Source organism: Pristiophorus japonicus, chromosome 12, assembly GCF_044704955.1.
Source record: "Pristiophorus japonicus isolate sPriJap1 chromosome 12, sPriJap1.hap1, whole genome shotgun sequence".
Taxonomy (NCBI): domain Eukaryota; kingdom Metazoa; phylum Chordata; class Chondrichthyes; family Pristiophoridae; genus Pristiophorus; species Pristiophorus japonicus.
In genome coordinates this window covers 72,306,534-72,328,305 of record NC_091988.1, presented here as the reverse complement: position 1 = coordinate 72,328,305, position 21,772 = coordinate 72,306,534, and the positions used below count along the sequence as shown (strand labels likewise).

The 21,772-nt window shown below is 44.8% G+C and overlaps 1 protein-coding gene across 4 annotated transcripts in view; it reads left to right on the top strand.

Annotated features, from left to right (window-relative positions):
* LOC139277334 (host cell factor 1-like) overlaps window positions 1–21,772 on the top strand; it is a 122,558-nt gene that overhangs the window by 83,758 nt on the left and 17,028 nt on the right. For all 4 annotated transcript variants that reach the window (XM_070895661.1, XM_070895660.1, XM_070895662.1 and 1 more), the window contains 3 exons: window positions 1,521–1,823; window positions 5,297–5,415; window positions 13,451–13,591. In XM_070895661.1, the coding sequence (XP_070751762.1) occupies window positions 1,521–1,823; window positions 5,297–5,415; window positions 13,451–13,591 (563 nt within the window). The remainder of the gene's footprint in view (window positions 1–1,520; window positions 1,824–5,296; window positions 5,416–13,450; window positions 13,592–21,772) is intronic.

The window sequence follows — 21,772 nt, the reverse complement described above, 5'->3', positions numbered from 1 at the left end:
CTTGATACCCTTACTGTATCAGACTCGGTCTTAAACATCCACAGCCCTTTGGGGGAGAGCGTTCAAGATTTCCACTACCCTTTTTGGAAGAAGTGTTTCCTGACATCGCCCCTGGACGGCCTAGCTCTAACTTTAAGATTATATCCCCTCATACTCGATTTCTCCCATCAGAGGAAACCGTAACCTATCAAATCCTTTTAGCATTTTCATCACCACGATCAGATCATCCTTCAGTCATCTCAGCTCATGGGAATAAAAGCCTAGGTTATGCAACTTGTCCTCATAATTGAACCCTTTTAACTCTTCTATATAATTCCGGTGAATCTGCAATGCATCCCCTCCCAAGATTTTCCCTCGGGTTTGGTGCCCAAAACTGTACGCACTGCTCCAGATGGGGGCTGACCCAAGGCTCTTTGCTGAGGAGCACGTGAAGAGTGTCCATTTAGCCAAGTTTACAGAGGGCACATGCTGCTTGTAGAACTGTACACCAGCAAGGAGAGGATGAGTTGATCGTTGGTTGTTAATTCGTTTTCGGACAGAAGTGGGAGATGATAAGAGTTATGTGCTTCAGTGATTGTGGTCATTCTCTAAGGCTTCAGGCAAGCAGGATTAGGTTAGCTGTGCTGAGCTGCGGGAATGTGACTTTCACTGAAGTGTTGAGAGAACACTGTTTTCACTGTGAAATGCCTCCAGCGCAGGTAAACTGATGTCTCCGTTCACTCGGCTCCACATTTTTTTTCATTTGTTGGAATGTGGACGTCGCTGGCAAGCCGGCATTTATTGCCCATCCCTAACTGCCCTTGAGAAGTTTGTGGTGAGCTGCTGCAGTCCATGCGGTGAAGGTACTCCCACAGTGCTGTTAGGGAGGGAGTTCCAGGATTTTGACCTAGCGACGATTAAGAAATGGCCGATATAGTTTCAAGTCAAGATGGTGGGGAACTTGTAGGTGATGGTGCTCCCATGTGCCTACTGCCCTTGTCCTTCTAGGTAGTAGAGGTCGCGGGTTTGGAAGGTGCTGTCGAAGAAGCTGTGGCGAGTTGCTGCAGTGCACCTTGTAGATGGTGTACACTGCAGCCACGGTGCTCCGATGGTGGATGGGGTGTCAAATCAAGTGCTGTATATTGCAGGTGACGTCAGCTGTAGGGAGACAGGTGGAGGAGGAGCCCTGCAGATGGGCATTACAGATATCCTTTATCATTTTAGTCCCGATTCTTCCCTGTAGAATAGAGGGTACATCGCCAGTTCTTATGAAAGGTGTCCACCCAAAACATTTAACTTGTCTACTGTTCTCCGATTTTGAAAAACCCACAGTGTATTGCCAGCATTTTCTGTTTCTTTATTTTCTGTGTTAATACGTTAACACACTTTCTGGCGTTCCTGGGTGTTTTTTTTTTATATACCTCTGTATGCATTGTTTGGTGAATAATTACCCAATTTGAGTGCTCTGTGTTCTGCTGATAACAAACTCTCAATAACATTGCAGCAGTTTTTAACCATTTGCCCACTTCTTTAAAATGCAGTAAGGCAAGAGCCCATGGATACCTCTTCGGCAGATTTGGCAACAATACAGCCCGCACAACTATCGCAACAGGCACTACAGACACTGGTGACCCTGCAGTCTATCGTGCCGCTAGCCGAACTTGCACAGCAGGATATAGAAAGAGCGCGGCAGCAGCAAGCTGCAGGGAGCAACCAGCCCTCACGGCCAGCAGAGACACTCGCGCCAGCAGATAGTCTCAACGATTCTACCTCGGAGACCAACGGGCCACAGGAAGTGGCCAGCGCGGTCGCAAGTGTTCAGATACCTATCCTGAAGACCACAGGTGAGCATAGCAAAATAGCGCCTTTTTTTTCTCCGTCTGTTGTCATCCAAAACTCTGCTGCCTGTATCCGAAGTCGTTCACCCATCGCTGACTGTGATTTTAAAATTCTCATCCTTGTCTTCCAATCCCTTTATGGCCTCGCCCCCTCACTTTCTCTCTAACGTCCTCCGATCCGACAACCATTGTTTCCGTTAAGCCGCGCAGTTGTCTAGAGGTCCCACGCAGGCAGTTAAAGGGGCCATGCACCCCCCAAAAATTAATGGGAACATTGCCTTCAGCCCTCCGATATTTCTGCGCTCTTCCAATTCTGTCCTCTTCCGAATCCCCAATTTTAACCGTGCCTTCAGCTGCCAAGGCCCTAATCTCGAATTTCCTCCCTAAACCTCTCTATCTCTCTCTCTCTCTCTCCTCCTTTAAAGACACTCCTTAAAACTCATCTGTCTTAATATTTCCTTGTGTAGTTCGATGACAAATTTTCTGTGATTTACACTGCTGTGAGGCACGTTGGGACGTTTTATTACGTTAAATTGTTATATAAATGATTCCCAGATGTGGCCGATGATATATCAGCCACATATAAGCTAATGAGGGGGCTCAACAAGGTAGATGCAGAGAGGATATTTCCACTCATAGAGAAAACTAAAACTAGGGACATAGTCTCAGAATAAGGGGCTGCTATTTAAAACTGAGATGAGGAGGAATTTCTGCCCCAGAGAACTGTGGAGGCTGGGTCATTGAATATATGTAAGGCGGAGATAGACAGATTTTTGAGCAATAAGGGAGTCAAGAGTTATGGGGAGCAGGCAGGGAAGTGGAGCTGAGTCCATGATCAGACAGCCATGATCTTATTGAAGGGCGGAGCAGGTTTGAGGGTCCAGGTGGTTTACTCCTGCTCCTGTTATGTTTTCTTTCAATAATATCCCACAGACAGCAAAGAAGATTGTAGTTGCTGGGGAGGTGAACATAATGGGAATAAGAGTAGACCCCACAGCGCCTCGAGCCTGCTCCGCCATTCAATAAGATCATGGCTGATCATCGACTTCAACTCTATTTTCCCTCCCGATCTCCATATCCCTTGATTCCCCTAGAGTCCAAAAATCTATCTCTCTCAGCCTTGAATATACTCAAACTCAGCAGGTGCACCAAGTATTGGTGTCCTGTTCCTATTGTAGCATCCAACTGGGTTTTGACTGTCCCTGTTACCTTTTTTAAGGTATATGCATATATTTATTTTGTGTTCCAAAGACCACTTGTATAAGCAAACTATTGCTCATATAAATGCATACATACAATCGCCAAAACTTTGGCGGAAATTAAAACTGACTCTCTACTCCAACAAAAATCGCTGGGCGTCAAAAAAACGGCGCCCAATGGTGGCAAAAATAGGGGCCATTGTATGTAAGCTTTGAGTGACACGAATCCTATTTGTTGTGGTCCTGAGTGTTTTTGTGTCTCCTAGCCTTCTTGACGAATTGTTCCAAACACTTGCTCCATGCTGAGCAACCCTCTTAGCTGTTGCAGTGACCTTTTTTCTGCAGGTAACTTATTCCCGCCCTCCTCTCCACTTTATTACTCTTCTCTTCTGCTCATCCAGTTGGGCATTGTCTAATTACCTATTCTTGGCTTACTCCTCATCTCTTGTCTTCAGGTAAGAAAAAAAAGACTTCCATTTATATAGCTTCTTTCATGAACACTGGACGTCTCAAAGTGTTTTACAGCCAATAAGGTACTTTCTTTTTGGAGTGTAGTCACTGTTGTAATGTAGGAAACGCAGCAATGAATTTGTGCACAGCAAGCTCTCACAAAGAGCAATGTGATAATGGCCAGATCATTTGTTTTAGTGATGTTAGGATAAATATTGGCCAGGACACCGGGGAGAACTCACCTGTTCTTCTTGGAAATAGTGCTGCGGGATCTTTTACGTCCACCTGAGAGGGCAAACGGGGCTTTGTTTTAATGTCTCGTCTGAAAGACTACACCTCCGGTGTGCAGTGCTCCCGCAGCGCTGCACTAGAGTGTCAGCCTAGATTTTTGTGCTCAGGTCCCTGGCGTGAGACGAGTGCTACCCACTGAGCCACAGCTGATGACTCAACTTGACGCGCATGTCAACTAGCAAGCATGAATATGGTGGATATGGGCTTCTACCATGAGACAAACATTTCCTCAAAATAGGAATTAAATTTCCATTCGCTTATAGGACAAGAATATTAAAAGCCCATGGCATGACATCCGAATGCTGCGGCTTTCGAAATACAGATTGCATGTGAGAGAAGACTTTTGACAAGGTCCCACATAAGAGATTAGTGTGCAAAATTAAAGCACATGGTATTGGGGGTAATGTACTGACGTGGATAGAGAACTGGTTGGCAAACAGGCAGCAAAGAGTAGGAATAAATGGGTCCTTTTCCAATGGCAGGCGGTGACTAGTAGGGTACCGCAAGGTTCAGTGCTGGGACCCCAGCTATTTACAATATACATCAATGATTTAGACAAAGGAATTTAATGTAATATTTCCAAGTTTGCAGATGACACTAAGCTGGGTAGCAGTTTGAGCTGTGAGGAGGCTGCAGGGTGACTTGGACAGGTTAGGTGAGTGAGCAAATACATAGCAGATGAGGTATAATGTCGATAAATGTGAGATTATCCACTTTGGTGGTTAAAAACAGGAAGGCAGAATATTATCTAAATGGTGACAGATTAGTAAAAGGGGAGGTGCAACAACACCTGGGTGTCATGGTACATCAGTCATTGAAACTTGGCATACAGGTACAGCAGGCGGTGAAGAAGGCAAATGGCATGTTGGCCTTCATAGTGAGAGGATTTGAGTATAGGAGCAGGGAGATCTTACTACAGTTGTACAGGGCCTTGGTGAGGCCACACCTTGAATATTGTGTACAGATTTGGCCTCCTAATCTGAGGAAGGACATTCTTGCTATTGAGGGAATGCAGCGAAGGTTTACCAGACTGATTTCCGGGATGACAGGGCTGCCATATGATGAAAGACTGGATCGACTAGGCTTATATTCATTGGAATTTAGAAGAATGAGAGGGGATCTCATAGAAACATATAAAATTCAGACGGGATTGGACAGGTTAGATGCAGAAAGAATGTTCCTGATGTTAGGGAAGTCCAGAACCAGGGGTCACAGTCTTAAGAATAAGGGGTAAGATATTTAGGACCCAGATGAGGAGAAACTTCTTCAGTCAGAGAGTTGTGATCATGTGGAATTCTCCACCACAGAAAGTTGTTGAGGCCAGTTCGTTAGATATATTCAAAAGGGAATTCGATGTGGCCCTTACGGCTAAAGGGATATGGAGAGAAAGCAGGAACGGGGCACTGAAGTGTGTGATCAGCCATGATCATATTGAATGGTGGTGCAGGCTCGAAGGGCCGAATGGCATACTGCACCTATTTTCTATGTTTCTAAGTATGGTAGTAAAATTGACTGGTGCTTTCCTTTATTGTGAAACAGGTTTGACACCATACACTTCTCTCTTGACGCCATCAACCAACCCAGTCTCCAGTCCAATGAAACTACAGGCAGCTACTGCTTTAGCCCAAGTGGCCAATGGAATTGGCCTTCCTGCATCGGTAAGTACTCCTGTAAGAACGGACAATTGGATATTGCCTCCCCATGTCAATTATTTGTTGGCTTGAACTTCAAAATATGCAAAATGAAAATTAGCAGAATTAATTTACAAAAAAAACTTGCCTTGAAATAGTACCTCATTACAATGTCAAACATCTCAGAACTTCACTGAATGAGTTACGTTAGAATTCTGACTAAGGGACTGGCTTTTGTCTCTGGGACATGGATTCAGATCTATGGAAGTGGTGAGATGGACAACTTCTCTTTCTGCCGGTTGTAAGGTTCCATTCTTCTCCACCCAGTTTCTGTTGGGTCGACAGCACAAAACTGACTCAAATTCTAAGTCATGCTGAAATCCCACTAGAATGGGACGTGTTGGTGTTGCACGGGGTGCTTCTTGAAGATGGCACTGAAGCATATAGTTGAGCTGGAGCAGAGGGAACTTTCCCTACATGTTCCACTCTAATAATTTTTACCAGGGACAACTAGATGCACTGGGTCTCCGAAATGGGCAAGAATTGCGTTCCCCAACACATACCTCTTTCGCCATGATGAACACATTTGAGGGAAAAGTTGCCATGTCATGAAAGTTCAGCATCTATCTAAAACTAGTATTGTGCAACAACAACAAATCTGTTTGAAAAGATGTCTTTGAAGTACAACAACAACGACGTTTATTTATATAGCGCCTTTAACGTAGTGAAACATCCCAAAGCTCATCACAGGAGTATTATGAGTTTAAAAAATTTGACACCAAGCCACATAAGTAGAAATTAGCACAGGTGACCAAAAGCTTGATCAGAGGTATGTTTTAAGCAGGAAAGAGAGGTGGAGAGGTTTAGGCAGGGAGTTCCAGACCTTGGGGCCTAGACAACAAAAGGCACAGCCACCAATGGGGATTGTGGGATAGGGAGGGATTTGAAAATAAGGATGAGAATTTTGAGATCAAGGCGTCGCTTAACTGGAAGCCAATGTAGGTCAGTGAGCACAGGGGGTGATAGGTGAGTGGGACTTGGTACGAATTAGGAAATGGACAGCCGAGTTTTGGGGATCACCTCTCGTTTACGTAGGAGGTGAGCCAGAAGTGCATTGGAATATTCAAGTTTGGTTCAGCCTCAGACTGAAGTTGGGGAGAGGGATGGAGTCAGTGTTTAGGGAACGGAGTTTGTGGCGGGGACCGAAAACACTGGCTTTGGTCTTCCCAATATTCAATTGGAGAAAATTTCTGCCCCTCCGAAACTGGGCAAGCAGTCTGACAATTTAGACACAGTGGAGGGGTCGAGAGAAGTGGTAGTGAGGTAGAGCTGGGTGTCATCAGCATACATGTGGAAACTTGACGCTGTGTTTTCGGATGATGTCGCCAAGGGGCAACATATAAATGAGAAATAGGAGGCAGCCAAGGTGAAGTATAATTTTAGGGTTGGGCTGTTTGCATGCATCTGATTTAAATAACGCTCGCTGTTATGCAGGAGCTTATCACATTCTTACCTAGACCCTACCAAGCAACTCAATGCACTTCACGGACACTGAATTACTTTGAAATACAGTGAGTGTTATGTAAGCAGATCTGACAGCCAGTTAGTGCACAGCAAGATCCCACAGCCCTTTTGAAATGAAAGACTAGTTGGTCTGTTTTTGGAGGTATTGATTCAAAGAGGAAAGAAAGACTTGCATTTCTATAGTGCCTTTCACAACCACCGACATCTCAAAGTGCTTTACAGGAGTGTAGTCACTGTTGTAATGTTGGCCAGGACACGTCTCCAAAGTGGTTCACACAGAATTGCTATTGGATGGCATCGGTCATTGTGTAGGGAAAGGCGGCAACCGTTCTGTGCCAGCGGCCATGCTTTAGGCAGGGAGACCTCGAGGAACTGTCCGTCTGCCTGCTCCAGCAGATCGGATTGGCGTTAAAGGTCCCATGGCTCTACTCTTGGATAAAGCAGTTCTCATGACTGACATTCAACAGCCCTCAATATTGACAAATAATGAGCCAGCTATTTATCCTGAGGCAATTATGTGATGTTGCTGGAGTAGAATGACTCGCATATTTGCCGATATAAACAAGCACATGGTTTTACTGCCTGAAGATTCTGTGATGTGGCTGGTATTACATGGGTGTTTTATTCACCACTACAGTAGTTTGGGCCTATACTTACTGGAGCTTAGAAGCGTGAGAGGTGATCTCAATGAAACATACAAGATTCTGAGGGGGATGCTAAGAGGTTGTTTCCCTCTGGTTGGAGAGTCTAGAACCAGGGGGCACAGTCTCAGGATAAGTGGTCGGCCATTTAAGACTGAAATGAGGAGAAATTTCTTCACTCGGATGGTTGTGAATCTTAAAATTCTTTACTCCAAAGGGCCGTGAATGCTCAGTTATTGAGTATATTCACGGCTGAGAGAGATCGATTTTTGCACTCTGGGGGAATCAAGGGATATGGGGATCGGGCAGGAAAGTGGAGTTGAGGATGATGATCAGCCATGATCTTATTGAATGACGGAGCAGGCTCGAGGGGCCGAATGGCTGACTCCTGCTCCTAATTCTTATGTTCCACAATATGGTGAGGCTCGAAACTCACCCTGGCTTTGTTGCAGAACAATTCGGAGGGCAGCATTCACAACAGCTAAAAGGCATGATCACGATTCTAAATTTCTGGCCAAGATTCGGTCTCGATGCTCCGGAGGCAATCTAGCACAGGCTGGAAAACAATTCAACGTTTCTGCCTGCAAGAGCTCTGTCATCAACTGCTGCAGAACCGCGTCCCGGGGCAGCACCACCATGTCATCTGAGAGTCATAAGGAAAGTTTATTCGGGTTTTTATTACCTGGAGAAGTTGGCGTTAATGGATCAAGAGACGGGCAAAGGGACATGGCCAGGTGATGCGATGGAGCGGGCATGTAACATGCAGGCTGGCATAGTCCACCTGTAGAGCGGCCAGAGGGTGCAATGTTCAGCACATTTCAGAGCCGAGTATATAGGTAGGACCTGCAGGGTTACGGACCTGGAGTTGGTAATTGGAATTAAACTGCTCTTTACCTTTCCTTCATTGTTCATAGGTTTCTAAGTAACCTCCAGGGCTGCTAACCAAGGGCCATGTGGCTCTTTGTCGGTCAGCACGAACACGGGCCGAAATGGCCTCCTTTTGTGCTGTAAATTTCTATGTTTCTAGGTGCTATATAAATGCAAGTAGTTGTTGTTGTATGGGAGAGAAACCTTCCAATCTTTGAAACCTAGAAACATAGAAAATAGGTGCAGGAGTAGGCCATTCAGCCCTTCGAGCCTGCACCACCATTCAATGAGATCTTGGCTGATCAATCACCTCAGTATCCCTTTCCCGCTTTCTCTCCATACCCGTTGATCCCTTTAGCCGTAAGGGCCATATCTAACTCCCTCTTGAATATATCCAATGAATTGACATCAACAACTCTCTGCGGTAGGGAATTCCACAGGTTAACAACTCGATGAGTGAAGTTTCTCCTCATCTCATCTCAGTCCTAAATGGCTTACCCCTTATCCTTCGATTGTGTCCCCTGGTTCTGGACTTCCCCAACATCGGGAACATTTTTCCTGCATCTAACCTATCCTATCAGAATTTTATGTTTCATAGAAAATAGAAACATAGAAAATAGGTGCAGGAGCAGGCCATTCAGCCCTTCTAGCCTGCACCGCCATTCAATGAGTTCATGGCTGAACATGAAACTTCAGTACCCCCTTCCTGCTTTCTCGCCATAACCCTTGATCCCCCGAGTAGTAAGGACTTCATCTAACTCCCTTTTGAATATATTTAGTGAATTGGCCTCAACTACTTTCTGTGGTAGAGAATTCCACAGGTTCACCACTCTCTGGGTGAAGAAGTTTCTCCTCATCTCGGTCCTAAATGGCTTACCCCTTATCCTCAGACTGTGACCCCTGGTTCTGGACCTCCCCAACATTGGGAACATTCTTTCTGCATCTAACCTGTCTAAACCCGTCAGAATTTTAAACGTTTCTATGAGGTCCCCTCTCATTCTTCTGAACTCCAGTGAATACAAGCCCAATTGATCCAATCTTTCTTGATAGGTCAGTCCCGCCATCCCGGGAATCAGTCTGGTGAACCTTCGCTGCACTCCCTCAATAGCAAGAATGTCCTTCCTCAAGTTAGGAGACCAAAACTGTACACAATACTCCAGGTGTGGCCTCACCAAGGCCCTGTACAACTGTAGCAACACCTCCCTGCCCCTGTATTCAAATCCCCTCGCTATGAAGGCCAACATGCCATTTGCTTTCTTAACCGCCTGCTGTACCTGCATGCCAACCTTCAATGACTGATGTACCATGACACCCAGGTCTCGTTGCACCTTCCCTTTTCCTAATCTGTCACCATTCAGATAATAGTCTGTCTCTCTGTTTTTACCACCAAAGTGGATAACCTCACATTTATCCACATTATACTTCATCTGCCATGCATTTGCCCACTCACCTAACCTATCCAAGTCACTCTGCAGCCTAATAGCATCCTCCTCGCAGCTCACACTGCCACCCAACTTAGTATCATCCGCAAATTTGGAGATACTGCATTTAATCCCCTCGTCTAAATCATTAATGTACAATGTAAACAGCTGGGGCCCCAGCACAGAACCTTGCGGCACTCCACTAGTCACTGCCTGCCATTCTGAAAAGTACCCGTTTACTCCTACTCTTTGCTTCCTGTCTGACAACCAGTTCTCAATCCACGTCAGCACACTACCCCCAATCCCATGTGCTTTAACTTTGCACATTAATCTCTTGTGTGGGACCTTGTCGAAAGCCTTCTGAAAGTCCAAATATACCACATCAACTGGTTCTCCTTTGTCCACTTTACTGGAAACATCCTCAAAAAATTCCAGAAGATTTGTCAAGCATGATTTCCCTTTCACAAATCCATGCTGACTTCGACCTATCATGTCACCATTTTCCAGATGCACTGCTATGACATCCTTAATAATTGATTCCATCATTTTACCCACTACTGAGGTCAGGCTGACCGGTCTATAATTCCCTGTTTTCTCTCTCCCTCCTTTTTTAAAAAGTGGGGTTACATTGGCTACCCTCCACTCCATAGGAACTGATCCAGAGTCAATGGAATGTTGGAAAATGACTGTCAATGCATCCGCTATTTCCAAGGCCACCTCCTTAAGTACTCTAGGATGCAGGCCATCAGGCCCTGGGGATTTATCGGCCTTCAATCCCATCAATTTCCCCAACACAATTTCCCGACTAATAAAGATTTCCCTCAGTTCCTCTTCCTTACTAGACCCTCTGACCCCTTTTATATCCGGAAGGTTGTTTGTATCCTCCTTAGTGAATACCGAACCAAAGTACTTGTTCAATTGATCCGCCATTTCTTTGTTCCCCGTTATGACTTCCCCTGATTCTGACTGCAGGGGACCTACGTTTGTCTTCACCAACCTTTTTCTCTTTACATACCTATAGAAACTTTTGCAATCCGCCTTAATGTTCCCTGCAAGCTTCTTCTCGTACTCCATTTTCCCTGTCCTAATCAAACCCTTTGTCCTCCTCTGCTGAGTTCTAAATTTCTCCCAGTCCCCAGGTTCGCTGCTATTTCTGGCCAATTTGTATGCCACTTCCTTGGCTTTAATACTATCCCTGATTTCCCTAGATAGCCACGGTTGAGCCACCTTCCCCTTTTTATTTTTACGCCAGACAGGAATGTACAATTGTTGTACTTCATCCATGCGGTCTCTAAATGTCTGCCATTGCCCATCCACAGTCAACCCCCTAAGTATCATTCGCCAATCTATCCTAGCCAATTCACGCCTCATACCTTCAAAGTTACCCTTCTTTAAGTTCTGGACCATGGTCTCTGAAATTACTGTTTCATTCTCCATCCTAATGCAGAATTCCACCATATTATGGTCACTCTTCCCCAAGGGGCCTCGCACAATGAGATTGCTAATTAATCCTCTCTCATTACACAACACCCAGTCTAAGATGGCCTCCCCCCTAGTTGGTTCCTCAACATATTGGTCTAGAAAACCATCCCTTATGCACTCCAGGAAATCCTCCTCCACCGTATTGCTTCCAGTTTGGCTAGCCCAATCTATGTGCATATTAAAGTCACCCATTATAACTGCTACACCTTTATTGCACGCACCCCTAATTTCCTCTCATCCTTCTAAACTCCAGTGAATACAGGCCCAGTCGATCCAGTCTCTCCTCATATGTCAGTCCTGCCATCCCGGGAATCAGTCTGGCGACCTTTGCTGAACTCCCTCAATAGCAAGAACGTTCTTCCTCAGATTAGGAGACCAAAACTAAGCACAATATTCCAGGTGAGGCCTCACTAAAGCACTATACAACTGCAGTAAGTCCTCCCTGCTCCTATACTCAAATCCCCTAGCTATGAAGTCCAACATACCATTTGCCTTCTTCACTACCTGCTGTATCTGCATGCCAACTTTCAATGACTGATGTACCATGACACCCAGGTCTCGTTGCATCTCCCCTTTTCCTAATCTGCTGCCATTCAGATAATCTGCCTTCGTGTTTTTGCCACTAAAGTGGATAACCTCACATTCATCCACATTATACTGCATCTGCCACGCATTTGCCCACTGACCTAACCTGTCCAAGTCACCCTGCAGCCTTTTAGCGTCCTCCTCAGAGCTCACACTGCCACCCAGCTGAGTGTCATCTGCAAACTTGCTGATATTATACTCAATTCCCTCATCCAAATCATTAATGTATATTGTAAATAGCTGGGGTCCCAGCACTGAGCCCTGCTGCACACAACTAGTCACTGCCTGCCAATCTGAAAAGGACACATTTATCCCGATTCTCTGCTTCCTGTCTGCCAACCAGTTCTCTATCCACGTCATTACACTACCCCCAATACCATGTGCTTTAATTTTACGCAGCAATCTCTTGTGTGGGACCTTGTCAAAAGCCTTTTGAAAGTCCAAATACACCACATCCACTGGTTCTCCCCTGTCCACTCTTACCAGTTACAGCCTCAAAAAATTTTTTAGAAGATTTGTCAAGCAGGATTTTCCTTTCATAAATCCATGCTGACTTGGACCGATCCGTCACTGCTTTCCAAATGTGCTATTACATCTTTAATAATTGCTTCCAACATTTTCCCCACTACCGATATCGGGCTAACCGGTCTACAATTCCGTGTTTTTTCTCTGCCTCCTTTCTTAAAAAGTGATGTTACATTAGCTACCCTCCAGTCCATAGGAACTGATCCAGAGTCGATAGACTGTTGAAAAATGATCACCAATGCATCCACTATTTCTAGGGCCACTTCCTTAAGTACTCTGGGATGCAGACCATCAGGCCCCGGGGATTTATCAGCCTTCAATCCCATCAATTTCCCTAACACAATTTCCCGCCTAATAAGGATTTGCTTCAGTTCCTCCTTCTCACGAGACCCTTGGTCCCCTAGTACATCCGGAAGGTTATTTGTGTCTTCCTTCGTGAAGACAGAACCAAAGTATTTGTTTAACTGGTTCGCCATTTCTTTGTTCCCCATTAAAATTCACCTGAATCTGACTGCAAGAGACCTACGTTTGTTTTTACTAATCTTTTTCTCTTCACATATCTATAGAAGCTTTTGCAGACAGTTTTTATGTTCCCAGCGAGCTTCCTCTCATACTCTATTTTCACCATCCTAATTAAACCCTTTGTCCTCCTCTACTGTATTATAAAATTCTCCCAGTCTTCAGATTTGCTGCTTTTTCTGGCCAATTTATATTCTTCTTCCTTGGATTTAACACTATCCTTAATTTCCCTTGTTAGCCACGGTTGAGCCACCTTCCCCACTTTATTTTTACTCCAGACAAGTAGAGATTGCTGAAAATGCACAGCAGATCTGCCAACGTCCATAAAATTGAACGGTCAACATTTCAGGTGTACACACCTCATCAGAATTCATCTGCAGTATTTTCTCTCTGATCGCTGCTGGTGTGCACCATTTTATTCTCAACTCTTTTTTTTTTTGTGGACATCTAAAGCCGAGTACTTTCTGGGTGACTAACCTTTTCAATATGATTCCTCAGAAACCGGATGCGTCTCATACCCAGCCGAAGCCGGCAGCCAGGAAGGAAGCTAATCAGTGGTATGACGTCGGTGTGTTTAAAACTACAAGCACGGTAGTCGTTTCCTATTTCCTGCCTGCAGAGGGCTCCCAAGGAGAAGAGGTAAGATGTGCGCACAAATATTAATGTTGAAGTGGCCATACCTTTTTAATGTATGCTTTAAATGTAACTAATCCTCAGCCACATACTTTTCAACTGTTTAATCTTTCAGTATATTTTATCCCCCCTCACTCTTCGCCGAAAGGCACACACTCTTGCAGGGGTATAGTTCAGTGGGCACCAGCTTCCCTCCATTACCTATTTTCTTCCACCACCACCACCACCAAGTGGCTGTTCTTCATACATAAGCCCAAACATTGTGCACGGGCAGGCTGTTTGATTGTAGGAGGACAGGTGAGGTTTACAGCTCTAGGGATTACAATGTCCCGATTGCTGAGATCCACGAGAGATCAAAGCCGCAACCCTCCTGGTCTCTCCAACTTCGCACAACACTGTCTTATGAGAAAAGGTTGAGCAAGTTGGGCCTGTACTCATTGGAGCTTAGAAGAATGAGAGGTGATCTTATTGGAACAAAGAAGATTCTGAGGGGACTCGACAGGTTAGATGCAGAGAGGATGTTTCCCCTCGTGGGGGAACCTAGAACTAGGGGGCATAGTTTCAGAACAAGGGGTCGCCCATTTAGAATGGAAATGAGGAGGAACTTCTTCTGAGGGTCGTGGATCTTTGGAATTCTCTACCACGGAGAGCTGTGGAGGCTGGGTCATTGAATATATTCAAGGCTGAGATAGACAGATTGTTGAACTACAGGGGAGTCCAGGGTTATCGGAAACAAGCAGGAAAGTGAAGTTGAGGCCAAGATCCGATCAGCCATCATCTAATATGGCACAAATAGATACAAATGGGTATGATCTGATAGCCATTATTGAGACATGGTTGCAAGGTGACCAGGACTTGGAACTAAATATTCAGGGGTATTTGACAATCTGGAAGGACAGACAGAAAGAAAAAGGAGGTGGGGTAACTCTGTTGATAAAGGATGGAATCACTGCAATAGTGAGAAATGATATTGGCGCAAATGATCAGGATATTGAAACTGTTTGGGTGAAGATGAGGAATAATGAGGGGAAAAAGTCACTGTGGGCGTAGTCTATAGGCCCCCTAACAGTAGCAACTCTGTTGGTCGGAGTACAAACCAAGAAATAGTGGGGCCTTGTAAAAAGGGAACAGCAATAATCATGGGTGATTTTAACCTCCATATTGATTGGACAAATCAAATTGGTCAGGATAGCCTTGAGGAAGAGTGCATAAGGGACGGGTTCCTTGGGCAGTATGTAACGGAACCAACCAGGGGTCAGGCTATCTTGGATCTGGTCCTGTGTAATGAGACAGGATTAGTAGACAATCTCCTAGTAAAGGATCCCCTCGCAATGAGTGATCATAGCGTGATTGAATTTCAAATTGAGATGGAGGGTGAGAAAGTTGGATCTCAAACCAGCGTACTAAGCTTAAATAAAGGAGATTACAAAAGTATAAGGGCAGAGTTGGCTAAAGTGGACTGGGAAAATAGATTAAACTGTAGGGCGGTTAATGACCCGTGGCGTACATTTAAGGAGATATTTCATAACTTAAGAAAAATATATTCCAGTGAGCAGAAAAGGCTGTAAAAGAAAAGACAGCCATCCGTGGCTAACTAAAGAAATAAAGGATGGTATCCAATTTAAAAACAAGGGCACACAAAGTAGCCAAAACTAGTGGGAGGACAGAAGATTGGGAAGCTTTTAAAAACCAGCAAAGAATGACTCAAAAAATGATAAGAAAGGGAAGATGGACTATGAAAGTAAACTAGCACGAAATATAAAAACAGAGCAAGAATTCCTACAGTTATATAAAAAGGAAAAGAGTGACTAAAGTAAATGTTGGTCCCTTAGAGGATGAGACCGGGGAATTAGTAATGGGGAACATGGAAATGGCAGAAACTCTGAACAAATATTTTGTATCGGTCTTCACGGTAGAGGCCACTAAAAATATCCCAACAGTGGATAGTCATGGGGCTGTTTTGGGGGAAGGAGGGGGGACTTAACACAATCACTAAGGAGGTGGTACTCAGTAAGATAATGGGACTAAAGGGGGATAATCCCCTGGACCTGATGGCTTGCATCCTAGGGTCTTAAGAGAAATAGCGGCAGGGATAGTGGATGCATTGGTTGTCATTTCCCAAAATTCCCTGGATTCTGGAGAGGTTCCAGCAGATTGGAAAACTGCAAATGTAACACCCCTATTTAAAAAAGGAGGCAGACAAAAAGCAGGAAATTATAGACCAGTTAGCCTTACATCTGTGGTTGGACAAATGTTGGAGTCCATTATTAAAGAAGCAGTAGCAGAATATTTGGAAAAAACATAATTCAGTTAGGCAGAGTCAGCATGGATTTATGAAGGGAAAGTCATATTTGACAAATTTGCTGGAATTCTTTGAGGATGTAACAAACAGGGTGGATAAAGGGGAACCAGTGGATGTGGTGTATTTGGACTTCCAGAAGGCATTTGACAAGGTACCACATAAAAGATTACTGCACAAAATAAAAGTCCACAGGGTTGGGGGTAATATAGTAGCATTGCTAAGAGGATTGGCTAACTAACAGAAAACAGAGAGTCGGGATAAATGGTTCATTCTCGGGTTGGCAATCGGTAACTAGTGGGGTGCCACAGGGATCAGTGCTGGGATACCAACTATTTACAATCTATATTAATGACTTGGAAGAAGGAACCGAGTGTAACGTAGCCAAGTTTGCTGCTGATACAAAGATGGGAGGAAAAGCAATGTGTGAGGAGTTCACAAAAAACCTGCAAAAGGACATAAACAGGCTAAGTGAGTGGGCAAAAATTTGGCAGATGGAGTATAATGTTGGAAAGTGTGAGGTCATGCACTTTGGCAGAAAAAAATCAAAGAACAAGTTATTATTTAAATGCAGAAAAATTGCAAAAGTGCTGCAGCACAGTGGGACCTGGGGGTACTTGTGCATGAAATACAAACGGTTAATATGTAGGTGATCAGGAAGGCCAATGGAATCTTGGCCTTTATTGCAATGGGGATGGAGTATAAAAGCAGGAAAGTCTTGCTACAGTTATACAGGGTATTGGTGAGGCCACACCTGGAATACTGCGTATAGTTTTGGTTTCCATATTTACGAAAGGATATACTTGCTTTGGAGGCAGTTCAGAGAAGGTTCACTAGGTTGATTCCAAAGATGAGGGGGTTGACTTATGAGGAACGATTGAGTAGATTGGGCCTCTACACATTGGAATTCAGAAGAATGAGAGGTGATCTTATCGAAACGTATAAGATTATGAGGAGGCTTGACAAGGTGAATGCAGAGATGTTTCCAGTGATCGGGGAGACTAGAACTAGGGGGCATAATCTTAGAATAAGGGACCCCCCATTTAAAACTGAGATGAGGAGGAATTTCTTCTGAGGGTTGTAAATCTGGAATTCGCTGCCTCAAAGAGCTGTGGAAGCTGGGTCATTGAATAAATTTAAGACAGAGATAGATAGTTTCTTAACCGATAAGGGAGTGGAGGGTTATGGGGAGCGGGCAGAGAAGTGGACCTGAGTCCATGATCGGATCAGCCATGATCGTATTTAATGGGCTGGAGGTGCCGTATGGCCTACTCCGGCTCCTATTTTTTTATGTTCTTGTGTAACACCACATGTTGCATGTCCTCACTCAGCCATCTGGGGCAAGGGGGAAGGAATTTGTGTTGTGTAGTACATTAAAATAAACTGCCTTGTTCCTATTTGGAGTAGGTGCCTTATTGCTTCAGCTTATTCAATTTATCCCACTTTTTTAGAAACGTGCAGTTCTTCCACGACCTTATCAATGCCATACCTTAGTTGTATTTTTTGGAACCACTTTATAATGAACAAGCCTCCTTTTTAATAAAATAATGTAACTGCTCAGAATTACATAGAATTTTACAGCATAGAAACTGGCCACTCGGCCCAACTGGTCAGCCATGATCTTATTAAATGGCGGAGCAGGCTCAAGGGGTCAAATGGCCTACTCCTCCTAGTTCTTATGGTCCATGCCGGTGTTTATGCTCCACACGAGCCTCCTCCCACCCTATCACCATATCCTTTTCTCCCTCGTACTTATTTTGTTTCCCATGAAAGCCAACAATGCTATTCGCCTCAATCACTCCATGTGGTAACGATTTCTCCATTCTCACCACTCTTTGAGTAAAAGAAGTTTCTCCTGAATTCCTTATTGAATTTATTAGTGACTCTCTTATCTTTATGACCTCTAGTGTTCAACTCCCCTGTAAGTGGAAACATCTTCTCTGCGCCTACCCTGTCGAACCACTTCGTAATTTTAAAGACCTCTATTAAAGGTCTTCTCTTTTGTTTTTCTGCAAAAAGAGCCCCAGCTGTTCAGCCTTTCCTGACGCGTATAACCGGTCAGTTCTGGTATCATCTGAAAGGACAGTTGTGTTGTCTTTGCACCATGTATTCCATTGTTGCAGCTAATTAGATTGTGATGGGCAGGGGAGGTATGTTCATTCTCGTCGTCCTGCTGGTGTTGAAGCACTGGTTCAGAAGTGCAGTCTTTTACATGCATTATTAATTGGGTAGTGAATTCTTCTGCATCGTGGCATTTTCAAGGAGAGCTTTTATTTATTTATACTGTACCACATAAAGAAAGAACTTGTCAGGTTAACTCGGTTGGCAGCACTCTCGCCTCTGATGTCAGAAGATTGTGGGTTTGACCCACCCCTGCAAACATGAGCATGTAATATAGGATGACACTTCAGTGCAGTACTGAGGGAGAGCTGCTTTATCAGAGGTGCCATACTTCGAATGAACTTAAACAAAATGGATTTGTTTCCCTGCTCGGGTGGAATAAAAGAAAATCCTGTCACATTTTCTGAAGAGAATCGGACAGTTCCCCTCCCCCCACCCCTCTGTCCTGGCCAACATTCTCCCCTTGGCACAGATCAATGATTAAATCTAGCGATCCAAAACTAGTAGTAATAAATATGAGAGTCACTAATAAATTAAATCGGAAATTAAGGAGAAACTCCTTTCTCAGAGAGAGGTAAGAATGTGAAACTTGCTGCTATAGGGAGTGGTTGAGGTGCATAGCAAGGATGCATTTAAGGGAAAGCTGGATAAACACATGAGGGAGAAAGGAATAGAAGGATATGTTGATGGGGTGAAATGAAGTAGGGTGGGAGGAAGCTCATGTGGAGCCACAAGGTCAACTTTTATTTTGAGTCCGGGATGCGTGGAGGCCTACAAAAGGCCGTGAGTGCAGGAGTCGGGCAGCGTCGGCGAGAGGAGACAGTCCGGGGTGCGTGGAGGCCTACAAAAGGCCGCGAGTGCAGGAGTCGGGCAGCGTCAGCAAGAGGCGACAGTCCGGGGTGCGTGGAGGCCTACAAAAGGTCGTGAGTGCAGGAGTCGGGCAGCGTCAGCGAGAGGAGACAGTCCGGGGTGCGTGGTGGCCTACAAAAGGTCGTGAGTGCAGGAGTCGGGCAGCATCGGCGAGAGGCGACAGTCCGGGGTGCGTGGTGGCCTACAAAAGGTCGTGAGTGCAGGAGTCGGGCAGCATCAGCGAGAGGCTGGGAGAAGGCAAAAAAGAAGTAGAAAGAAATAGAAGGGTGACGTCACAGCCAAGGGGGTAAGTGATTGGCTGGTGACTGGTAAGTAGTTTTTCTTTTTTCTCTTCTAGATCAGTCAGTAACTTTTAGCATTGTTGTTGCCAATTTAAGTTAATCTAAGGGTTAAGTCATGGCAGGAGAGCTCGGACACGTGATATGCTCCTCCTGTACCATGTGGGAACTCACGGACACTTCCGGTGTCCCTGACGACTACGTGTTCGGGAAGTGTATCCGCCTCCAGCTCCTGACGGTCCGCGTTGCGGAATTGGAGCTGAGGGTGGATTCACTCTGGAACATCCACGATGCTGGGAATGACGTGAGTAGCACGTGTAGCGAGTTGGTCTTACCGCAGATGAAGGGTCCACAGACAGATAGGGATTGGAAGACCAGCAGGAAGAGCAGTGCAAGGAAGGTAGTGCAGGGCTCCCCTACGGTCATCCCCCTGCAAAACAAATACACCACTTTGAGTACTGTTGAGGGGGATGACTCATCAGGGGAGGGCAGCAGCAGCCAAGTTCATGGTACCGTGGCTGGCTCTGCTGCACAGGAGGGCAGGAAAAAGAGTGGGAGAGCGATAGTGATGGGGGATTCAATTGTAAGGGGAATAGATAGGCATTTCTGCGGCCGCAACAGAGACTCCAGGATGGAATGTTGCCTCCCTGGTGCAAGGGTCAAGGATGTCTCGGAGCAGGTGCAGGACATTCTGAAAAGGGAGGGTGAACAGCTAGTTGTCGTGGTGCACATTGGTACCAACGATATAGGTTTAACAAAAAAAGGGATGAGGTCCTACAAGACGAATTTTAGGAGCTAAATTAAAACGTAGGACCTCAAAAGTAGTAATCTCGGGGTTGCTACCAGTGCCACGTACTAGTCAGAGTAGGAATCACAGGATAGCTCAGATGAATACGTGGCTTGAGCAGTGGTGCAGCAGGGAGGGATTTAAATTCCTGGGGCATTGGAACCGGTTCTGGGGGAGGTGGGACCAGTACAAACCGGACGGTCTGCACCTGGGCAGGACCGGAACCAATGTCCTAGTGGGAGTGTTTGCTAGTGCTGTTGGGGAGGAGTTAAACTAATATGGCAGGGGGGTGGGAACCAATGCAGGGAGATAGAGGGAGACAGAAGCAAAAGACAGAAAGGAGATGAGTAAAAGTGGAGGGCAGAGAAACCCAAGGCAAAAAACAAAAAGGGCCACTGTACAGCAAAATTTCTAAAGGGTCAAAGTGTAATAAAAAGGCAAGCATGAAAGCTCAGTGCCTCAATGCGAGGAGTATTCGGAACCCAGGAGAGGGCTCTGAGCTAGTTAGAGTGGGTGAGAGCTCAGATGAACAGGATCCCAAGAAAGAATGCAAAAGGCAGGAGGCAACAGAGCAGAGTAGCACTGGGGTAAGTGTAAACCACAAGGTGATAGGAAGGGACAATATGTATGAATATAAAGGGGCTGCTGGAGGGGTCAAAACTAAAAATCATGGTTTAAAAACTAGTATTAAAACACTCTACCTAAACGCACGCAACATTCGAAATAAAGTAAATGAGTTGACGGCACAAATCATTACAAATGGGTATGATTTGGTGGCCATTACAGAGACGTGGTTGCAGGGTGGCCAAGACTGGGAATTAAACATACAGGGGTATCTGACAATTCGGAAAGATAGACAAGAAGGTAAAGGAGATAGGGTAGCTCTGTTAATAAAGGATGATATCAGGGCAGTTGTGAGATGATATTGGCTCTAATGAACAAAATGTTGAATCATTGTGGGTGGAGATTAGAGATAGTAAGGGGAAAAAATCACTGGTGGGCTTAGTTTATAGGCCCCCAAATAATAACTTCACGGTGGGGTGGACAATAATCAGGGGAATAATGGAGGCATGTGAAAAAGGAACGGCAGTAATCATGAGGGATTTTAACCTACATATCGATTGGTCAAATCAAATCGCACGGGGTAGCCTTGAGGAGGAATTCATAGAATGCATACGGGATTGTTTCTTAGAACAGTATGTTACAGAACCTACAAGGGAGCAAGCTATCTTAGATCTGGTCCTGTGTAATGAGACAGGAATAATAAACTATCTCCTAGTAAAAGATCTTCTAGGAATGAGGGATCACATTATGGTTGAATTTGTAATATAGATTGAGGGTGAGGAAGTAGTGTCTCAAACGAGCGTACTATGCTTAAACAAAGGGGACTACAGTGGGATGAGGGCAGAGTTGGCTGAAGTAGACTGGAAACACAGACTAAACGGTGGCACAATTGAGGAACAGTGGAGGACTTTAGTGCTCAACAAAAATATATTCCAGTGAAAAAGAAGGGCGGTAAGAGAAGGGATAACCAGCTGTGGATAACCAAGGAAATAAAGGAGAGTATCAAATTAAAAACCAATGCGTATAAGGTGGCCAATGTTAGTGGGAAAATAGAAGATTGGGAAAATTTTAAACGACAGCAAAGAATGACTAAGAAAGCAATAAAGAAAGGAAAGTTAGATTACGAAAGTAAACTTGCGCAAAACATAAAAACGGATAGTAAAAGCTTTTACCGATATATATAAAACGGAAAAGAGTGACTAAAGTAAATGTTGGTCCTTTAGAAGATAAGAAGGGGGATTTAATAATGGGAAATGTGGAAATGGCTG